This window comes from Diplotaxodon limnothrissa, linkage group LG10 (assembly GCF_057381915.1).
Source record: "Diplotaxodon limnothrissa isolate DT_005_m linkage group LG10, D_limnothrissa_male_GT1.1, whole genome shotgun sequence".
Classification (NCBI taxonomy): Eukaryota; Metazoa; Chordata; class Actinopteri; order Cichliformes; family Cichlidae; genus Diplotaxodon; species Diplotaxodon limnothrissa.
Genome location: NC_140605.1, coordinates 17,019,044 through 17,028,020, shown reverse-complemented (window position 1 = coordinate 17,028,020; position 8,977 = coordinate 17,019,044). Strand labels below are relative to the sequence as shown.

Genomic DNA, 8,977 nt, shown 5'->3' with positions numbered 1-8,977 from the left:
TGATTCTGGCTGCTGGCGCTCATGTTTGACATCCGGGATGTAAGTCTCATTTGGCTGGACACCACCCGTATTGTAATTTTTTCGCTAGAATAAAGACTTGTAAAAAAAAAAAAACCCCAACAAAACACAACAACCCTACTTTGTCATTCCTGAGACTTCCCTGAGAAGAACTGAATATGACAGCCACAGGCAGAGTCCTGATTACCATACAGTACAATCTGAAGAATATCAGCATACAAAAAAGTAACCTTTCACACAAACAGTTATCCAAGTCACACACTCATTCACTGTCCTCCTTTGAAAGCCTTCAGCTGTGCTTTGAACCATCCGTCAGTCTTGCAGTACCGCTGAAGTGCAGCCACATGCTTCATCTCCGGTCCCGGTGCCTGCTCCTGTCTCCGTGCCTGCGGTCATCCCACTCTCGGCCTCTGTCCCGGTCATCTCTCCTTCCTCTGTTGCCCCACTCTTCTGTTCTGTGTCGGTCCCGATCCTCTCTGGCTCTCCCGCTTGGTCTGCCCCACTCCCTCCCTCCACCACCACCACCACCACCTCGTTCCTGCACCGGGTCTACCCCGAGATTGATGGGTTTACGGAAAGGCCTGTCCCTGCCGCCGAACCGCAGCTGTCCGGATTCCTTTTTCCCTCCAAGCCCGCCGCCGAGCCGCCGCGGCACCCATCCTTTAAGAGTCCTCTCTTGCTCAAAATCCACGAACACTTCATGCTGGTCGACCACCAGCTTGTTAGCTGTCCCGACCACAGATCGCTCCTCTTTGTACTCAATGAAGGCATATCTTTTGGAGAAACCCGTGACAATGTCCCGGACCAGCCGGAGCCGCTGGATGTCTCCGTACTTAGAGAACACTTTGTGTAGTTTATATGAAGTAAGGTTTATTATAATAATAAATAATACTTTTTATAAAAATTAAAAGTTTATAAATAAAACTTTTTATTCATTGCACAATACTGTCACTTTTTTAAAAAAAATAATAATTTTATATAATTACACCATAATCAATAGCATAGATAGTGACAGATTAAAGGCAATAGCATTGTTGTGTTATTAAGCCATTGGTCCAGCATGTGCAACCAGGACACCGATTCCTTGATTCTACAAATCATTCTTCCATAATTCTTTTTGACAGTGCTGGTGGAAAGTGCCTTAAAACTTTTACAGATGTTAGACTGAATCGGACATTGCTAGAAAAACTATTAGAGCCCAACCTGATTCCCTCACTGTGAGAGTCACAGCATCCTGTCAGTGTATGTACTCCCTGATTAATATGGCAAGGAATGACTTATTTGAATGCCGCTTTTTTCACATCTCTGTAGGCCAGTCTTTTTTAGCTACACCACAGAACTCTCAAATGTGCATTTATCTTGTACACAAACGCCTCACAGCTATACCATACCATCGACAGTCAGCTGTGGACACTCTCTTTCAGCATTTGGTTGCTGTGCACTACGTTTCATTTGGAGTCATGAGGGACATGTCTCTATTTCTATGTCCAGGACCAAAATATGTTGGTTGTAACAAGCGGTTATTTGAGTTACTGTTGCCTAATAAAATGGGTGGTAAGTGTATAAAATTATCTAAAAAGACTGAATGTCAAATGCTATCCAAGTTGCATTACAAAAACATTCTTTAATAAAACACTGAAACCACAACAGCTTCTGCTCCACGGTGAATAACTTCTTACAAAAATTGTGAACATGCTTCACTTCATTTTTCTGTACAGTTCCATCTGATACACATGGTACAGTATCAAAAGGGTTTGGAAAGGTGAAACAAATTCTTCTATGTAGTTTATTTAAAAAAGAACTTTTGCTGCGTAGATGCATCTAGTCTTGTTGTTCTAACAGCATAACAATTATACATAAAGGTTGAGAAGGTGTGCTCTTTAGCTCTGCTCCAGATTCATCATTTTCTGAAAGCCTTTACATATCCTCCACACTCCATTTATAGGCCGCTTCCTGCACAGCCTTTTTATCTGCCATCCTCTGGTAGCGTTTCTGTTCAAAACCATTTGACCTGCAAGACACAAATAAAATAACCCTATTAATTATGATACGACAAGCTAAAAGGCCAAAGACAATCCATTCAATTAGGCGCAAATTTAATATAGACGTGGAAAAAAATGATCACAATTTCTTTACCATTAATGTGCAAAATGACAAACTGATGTGTGTATTAAAAACATTCAATATTAAACTACAGTTCTGTCCTCAACAGTTTTCCTCTGTCACCGATGCACAAACTCTACCTGTCAACTCCGTCCCAGCGGTACCCCGGTGGAATATTGAACCGGTTTGGAGGTGGAGCAGGGCCTTTATATCGAGGTTTCTCTACAAAAAATCAAAACAAACATACAAATAAATAAAAATACAAACAGTAGCAAAAGCAAAACTGCTGCTATTTAAAAGCTTCTTACAAGGATTGACCTGGTGAAATAAAATAAAGTCATAAATAAAATAAAACATATGTAATGTTAAACATCTTGTGTTTTTGTGCCACGGTCCTTTTTACGCCTGCGCATTGCAGCCATAGGATCGCCTTCTCTTTCCTGTTCTCTCAACATGCGGTCAAGATCCTCAAGTGGCTTAAGGGCTTCGCGCAGCGCTTCCTTAAGTTTCTGGTGATGCATCTGGATCTGTGCCAACCTATACATACATTTTAACATAAACCATTGAACCACTTTTATAATTTTTTATGTGGATATAATCACATAAACTGTGATATTTGAAATGATCATGCACATTTACCCTTTTCCCCACTGAGCGTATTTCTCGTCTCTTGCCGCTTTTTCACCAGCTTTCTTTTTCTGTTCATTTCTCTCTGAATCCAGATCCCTCCTTTTGCCACTTTTGTCTCTGAAAATCGTCTGAGCCTTACGCGATTCATCTGGTCAAAGGGGATGAATGGGTAAGTATGTAGAAACTTCATTATTTAATTTTAGGACTAAATAAAATACGACAATATAGATGATAAGCTGAAATGAGATGCAAAGCTGTATGAAGCTCTTCAATCAATGGGTGTAAAAAAATCTTAAGAGAGAAAAGTTGATGAAACCTTCAAGTGGCTGATTGTGTTTTTCTCTGCGTCTGTTCTCCTTTTGCTCTTTCCTTAAAATGTCCACAGAAACCAGGCCTGCCTTTCCACCAGATAGCATCCTTTGGCCCTGGTTATAAAAAAAAAAAAGACAATTGAAAAATATAACATTTGAGTGAAATCGGATTTGACATTAATCTTTGTTCCAACACAGTCTGCTTACCTGTGACTGGCCTGGCCTACGAGGTGGTGACAAATCTCCATCCGAGTCCCTTCCACTCGGTGGCTGCCCCCTGGGTGGAGACTGGTCAGAGTCTGAGCCCCGTTTAGTTTTTGAGGGCCTCCTTGGGGGAGATTGGTCGGAGTCTGAGGCGTTTCCCTTCAGGGGCCTTTTCCTCGGGGGAGACGGATCCGAGTCTGAATCATGTCTATTCTGACCCTTCTTAGCCACCACTGACCGATGAGGATCCGGTGAGCGTTTTTTACTTAACAAGGATGAGCTGAGCTTGCTTTTGTTGGAGGCTGAATCTGACAAAGACACAGTTAATTTGTTAATTTTCATTTTGTAATGCCTTTTGGACAAAAATTAAAGATTTATTATTAGATCAAGCTATGTCTTTAAAATAAATTTCAATTCAAAACTCATGTTAAATGGGTCTCTGCTTTTTACTTTTATTCATATGCCACACCAGATTCCACTTTACAATTTAAATGGATCACTCACCTTTACTTTGCATTTTTTCTGACTTTCCTGAACACTGTCTTGGTGGTGACAAGTCTGGGGAGTCATGGCATCTTCTCCTGGGAGGAGAGACATCTGGAGAGTCGTGACGTCTTCTCTTGGGAGGAGAGACATCTGGAGAGTCATGACGTCTTCTCCTGGGAGGAGAGACATCAGGAGAGTCGTGACGTCTTCTCTTGGGAGGAGAGACATCTGGAGAGTTGTGATGTCTAGTCCTGGGAGGAGAGACATCTGGAGAGTCATGACGTCTTCTCCTGGGAGGAGAGACATCTGGAGAGTCGTGAGGTCTAGTCCTGTGAGGAGAGACATCAGGAGAGTCGTGACGTCTTCTCCTGGGAGGAGAGACATCTGGAGAGTCGTGAGGTCTAGTCCTGTGAGGAGAGACATCTGGAGAGTCATGACGTCTTCTCTTGGGAGGAGAGACAACAGGAGAGTCGTGACGTCTTCTCTTGGGAGGAGAGACATCTGGAGAGTCATGAGGTCTAGTCCTGGGAGGAGAGACATCTGGAGAGTCATGACGTCTTCTCCTGGGAGGAGAGACATCTGGAGAGTCGTGCGGTCTAGTCCTGGGAGGAGAGACATCTGGAGAGTCATGACGTCTTCTCCTGGGAGGAGAGACATCTGGAGAGTCGTGAGGTCTAGTCCTGGGAGGAGAGACATCAGGAGAGTCATGACGTCTTCTCCTGGGAGGAGAGACATCTGGAGAGTCGTGAGGTCTAGTCCTGGGAGGAGAGACATCTGGAGAGTCATGACGTCTTCTCCTGGGAGGAGAGACATCTGGAGAGTCGTGAGGTCTAGTCCTGGGAGGAGAGACATCAGGAGAGTCGTGACGTCTTGTCCTGTGAGGAGAGACATCCGGAGAGTACTTCCGACTTCTCTTTGGTGGAGAGATGTCTGGAGAGTCATGCCGGGTCTTTTTGACAGGAGAATCCTGTCCTCTTCTCTTTGAGTTAAATATCTTGTGTTTTTGTGCCACGGTCCTTTTTACGCCTGCGCATTGCAGCCATAGGATCGCCTTCTCTTTCCTGTTCTCTCAACATGCGGTCAAGATCCTCAAGTGGCTTAAGGGCTTCGCGCAGCGCTTCCTTAAGTTTCTGGTGATGCATCTGGATCTGTGCCAACCTATACATACATTTTAACATAAACCATTGAACCACTTTTATAATTTTTTATGTGGATATAATCACATAAACTGTGATATTTGAAATGATCATGCACATTTACCTTTTTCCCCACTGAGCGTATTTCTCGTCTCTTGCCGCTTTTTCACCAGCTTTCTTTTTCTGTTCATTTCTCTCTGAATCCAGATCCCTCCTTTTGCCACTTTTGTCTCTGAAAATCGTCTGAGCCTTACGCGATTCATCTGGTCAAAGGGGATGAATGGGTAAGTATGTAGAAACTTCATTATTTAATTTTAGGACTAAATAAAATACGACAATATAGATGATAAGCTGAAATGAGATGCAAAGCTGTATGAAGCTCTTCAATCAATGGGTGTAAAAAAATCTTAAGAGAGAAAAGTTGATGAAATCTTCAAGTGGCTGATTGTGTTTTTCTCTGCGTCTGTTCTCCTTTTGCTCTTTCCTTAAAATGTCCACAGAAACCAGGCCTGCCTTTCCACCAGATAGCATCCTTTGGCCCTGGTTATAAAAAAAAAAAAGACAATTGAAAAATATAACATTTGAGTGAAATCAGATTTGACATTAATCTTTGTTCCAACACAGTCTGCTTACCTGTGACTGGCCTGGCCTACGAGGTGGTGACAAATCTCCATCCGAGTCCCTTCCATTCGGTGGCTGCCCCCTGGGTGGAGACTGGTCAGAGTCTGAGCCCCGTTTAGTTTTTGAGGGCCTCCTTGGGGGAGATTGGTCGGAGTCTGAGGCGTTTCCCTTCAGGGGCCTTTTCCTCGGGGGAGACGGATCCGAGTCTGAATCATGTCTATTCTGACCCTTCTTAGCCACCGCTGACCGATGAGGATCCGGTGAGCGTTTTTTACTTAACAAGGATGAGCTGAGCTTGCTTTTGTTGGAGGCTGAATCTGACAAAGACACAGTTAATTTGTTAATTTTCATTTTGTAATGCCTTTTGGACAAAAATTAAAGATTTATTATTAGATCAAGCTATGTCTTTAAAATAAATTTCAATTCAAAACTCATGTTAAATGGGTCTCTGCTTTTTACTTTTATTCATATGCCACACCAGATTCCACTTTACAATTTAAATGGATCACTCACCTTTACTTTGCATTTTTTCTGACTTTCCTGAACACTGTCTTGGTGGTGACAAGTCTGGGGAGTCATGGCGTCTTCTCCTGGGAGGAGAGACATCTGGAGAGTCGTGACGTCTTCTCTTGGGAGGAGAGACATCTGGAGAGTCATGACGTCTTCTCCTGGGAGGAGAGACATCAGGAGAGTCGTGACGTCTTCTCTTGGGAGGAGAGACATCTGGAGAGTTGTGATGTCTAGTCCTGGGAGGAGAGACATCTGGAGAGTCATGACGTCTTCTCCTGGGAGGAGAGACATCTGGAGAGTCGTGAGGTCTAGTCCTGTGAGGAGAGACATCAGGAGAGTCGTGACGTCTTCTCCTGGGAGGAGAGACATCTGGAGAGTCGTGAGGTCTAGTCCTGGGAGGAGAGACATCTGGAGAGTCATGACGTCTTCTCTTGGGAGGAGAGACAACAGGAGAGTCGTGACGTCTTCTCTTGGGAGGAGAGACATCTGGAGAGTCATGAGGTCTAGTCCTGGGAGGAGAGACATCTGGAGAGTCATGACGTCTTCTCTTGGGAGGAGAGACAACAGGAGAGTCGTGACGTCTTCTCTTGGGAGGAGAGACATCTGGAGAGTCATGAGGTCTAGTCCTGGGAGGAGAGACATCTGGAGAGTCATGACGTCTTCTCCTGGGAGGAGAGACATCTGGAGAGTCGTGAGGTCTAGTCCTGGGAGGAGAGACATCTGGAGAGTCATGACGTCTTCTCCTGGGAGGAGAGACATCTGGAGAGTCGTGAGGTCTAGTCCTGGGAGGAGAGACATCAGGAGAGTCATGACGTCTTCTCCTGGGAGGAGAGACATCTGGAGAGTCGTGAGGTCTAGTCCTGGGAGGAGAGACATCTGGAGAGTCATGACGTCTTCTCCTGGGAGGAGAGACATCTGGAGAGTCGTGAGGTCTAGTCCTGGGAGGAGAGACATCAGGAGAGTCGTGACGTCTTGTCCTGTGAGGAGAGACATCCGGAGAGTACTTCCGACTTCTCTTTGGTGGAGAGATGTCTGGAGAGTCATGCCGGGTCTTTTTGACAGGAGAATCCTGTCCTCTTCTCTTTGAGTTAAATATCTTGTGTTTTTGTGCCACGGTCCTTTTTACGCCTGCGCATTGCAGCCATAGGATCGCCTTCTCTTTCCTGTTCTCTCAACATGCGGTCAAGATCCTCAAGTGGCTTAAGGGCTTCGCGCAGCGCTTCCTTAAGTTTCTGGTGATGCATCTGGCTCTGTGCCAACCTATACATACATTTTAACATAAACCATTGAACCACTTTTATAATTTTTTATGTGGATATAATCACATAAACTGTGATATTTGAAATGATCATGCACATTTACCGTTTTCCCCACTGAGCGTATTTCTCGTCTCTTGCCGCTTTTTCACCAGCTTTCTTTTTCTGTTCATTTCTCTCTGAATCCAGATCCCTCCTTTTGCCACTTTTGTCTCTGAAAATCGTCTGAGCCTTACGCGATTCATCTGGTCAAAGGGGATGAATGGGTAAGTATGTAGAAACTTCATTATTTAATTTTAGGACTAAATAAAATACGACAATATAGATGATAAGCTGAAATGAGATGCAAAGCTGTATGAAGCTCTTCAATCAATGGGTGTAAAAAAATCTTAAGAGAGAAAAGTTGATGAAACCTTCAAGTGGCTGATTGTGTTTTTCTCTGCGTCTGTTCTCCTTTTGCTCTTTCCTTAAAATGTCCACAGAAACCAGGCCTGCCTTTCCACCAGATAGCATCCTTTGGCCCTGGTTATAAAAAAAAAAAAGACAATTGAAAAATATAACATTTGAGTGAAATCGGATTTGACATTAATCTTTGTTCCAACACAGTCTGCTTACCTGTGACTGGCCTGGCCTACGAGGTGGTGACAAATCTCCATCCGAGTCCCTTCCACTCGGTGGCTGCCCCCTGGGTGGAGACTGGTCAGAGTCTGAGCCCCGTTTAGTTTTTGAGGGCCTCCTTGGGGGAGATTGGTCGGAGTCTGAGGCGTTTCCCTTCAGGGGCCTTTTCCTCGGGGGAGACGGATCCGAGTCTGAATCATGTCTATTCTGACCCTTCTTAGCCACCGCTGACCGATGAGGATCCGGTGAGCGTTTTTTACTTAACAAGGATGAGCTGAGCTTGCTTTTGTTGGAGGCTGAATCTGACAAAGACACAGTTAATTTGTTAATTTTCATTTTGTAATGCCTTTTGGACAAAAATTAAAGATTTATTATTAGATCAAGCTATGTCTTTAAAATAAATTTCAATTCAAAACTCATGTTAAATGGGTCTCTGCTTTTTACTTTTATTCATATGCCACACCAGATTCCACTTTACAATTTAAATGGATCACTCACCTTTACTTTGCATTTTTTCTGACTTTCCTGAACACTGTCTTGGTGGTGACAAGTCTGGGGAGTCATGGCGTCTTCTCCTGGGAGGAGAGACATCTGGAGAGTCGTGACGTCTTCTCTTGGGAGGAGAGACATCTGGAGAGTCATGACGTCTTCTCCTGGGAGGAGAGACATCAGGAGAGTCGTGACGTCTTCTCTTGGGAGGAGAGACATCTGGAGAGTTGTGATGTCTAGTCCTGGGAGAAGAGACATCTGGAGAGTCATGACGTCTTCTCCTGGGAGGAGAGACATCTGGAGAGTCGTGAGGTCTAGTCCTGTGAGGAGAGACATCAGGAGAGTCGTGACGTCTTCTCCTGGGAGGAGAGACATCTGGAGAGTCGTGAGGTCTAGTCCTGTGAGGAGAGACATCTGGAGAGTCATGACGTCTTCTCTTGGGAGGAGAGACAACAGGAGAGTCGTGACGTCTTCTCTTGGGAGGAGAGACATCTGGAGAGTCATGAGGTCTAGTCCTGGGAGGAGAGACATCTGGAGAGTCATGACGTCTTCTCCTGGGAGGAGAGACATCTGGAGAGTCGTGAGGTCTAGTCCT

At 44.5% G+C, this 8,977-nt stretch overlaps 3 protein-coding genes across 3 annotated transcripts; all 3 read right to left on the bottom strand.

Moving 5' to 3' along the window:
- Positions 1-367: 367 nt before the first annotated feature.
- Positions 368-1,470, bottom strand: LOC146624190 (U11/U12 small nuclear ribonucleoprotein 35 kDa protein-like). Its single transcript, XM_085363417.1, has 2 exons — positions 1,410-1,470; positions 368-909 (listed from the first exon to the last, which is right to left on the bottom strand). Exons 1-2 carry the CDS (start codon positions 1,468-1,470, stop codon positions 368-370), a joined length of 603 nt encoding a protein of 200 aa, XP_085219543.1.
- Positions 1,471-1,736: 266 nt separating this feature from the next.
- Positions 1,737-4,707, bottom strand: LOC146624189 (uncharacterized; the record flags this gene model as incomplete). The annotated part of the gene is made up of 7 exons (XM_085363416.1): positions 1,737-2,029; positions 2,262-2,341; positions 2,493-2,658; positions 2,761-2,899; positions 3,068-3,176; positions 3,270-3,574; positions 3,771-4,707. Coding segments are annotated over 7 exons (1,830 nt in total), but the record flags the coding sequence as incomplete, so codon positions are not given.
- Positions 4,708-4,738: 31 nt separating this feature from the next.
- On the bottom strand, positions 4,739-7,520 carry LOC146624188 (uncharacterized). Its single transcript, XM_085363415.1, has 6 exons — positions 7,512-7,520; positions 6,023-7,100; positions 5,522-5,826; positions 5,322-5,428; positions 5,013-5,153; positions 4,739-4,910 (listed from the first exon to the last, which is right to left on the bottom strand). The coding sequence occupies exons 1-6, from the start codon at positions 7,518-7,520 to the stop codon at positions 4,739-4,741; spliced, it is 1,812 nt and encodes a 603-aa protein (XP_085219541.1).
- Positions 7,521-8,977: the final 1,457 nt, after the last annotated feature.

Excerpts from the sequence above, each read along its gene's own strand:
- LOC146624190 (XM_085363417.1), bottom strand. The coding sequence starts at position 1,470 with ATGAAACGTAGTGCACAGCAACCAAATGCTGAAAGAGAGTGTCCACAG. Across the intron at positions 910-1,409 it reads TCCACAGCTGACTGTCGATG|TATTATTTATTATTATAATA; the intron begins GTATGGTATAGC and ends TTTTATAAAAAG.
- LOC146624188 (XM_085363415.1), bottom strand. Across the intron at positions 5,827-6,022 it reads AGAAAAAATGCAAAGTAAAG|ATTCAGCCTCCAACAAAAGC; the intron begins GTGAGTGATCCA and ends TGTCTTTGTCAG. Across the intron at positions 4,911-5,012 it reads TACGCTCAGTGGGGAAAAAG|GTTGGCACAGATCCAGATGC; the intron begins GTAAATGTGCAT and ends ATGTATGTATAG.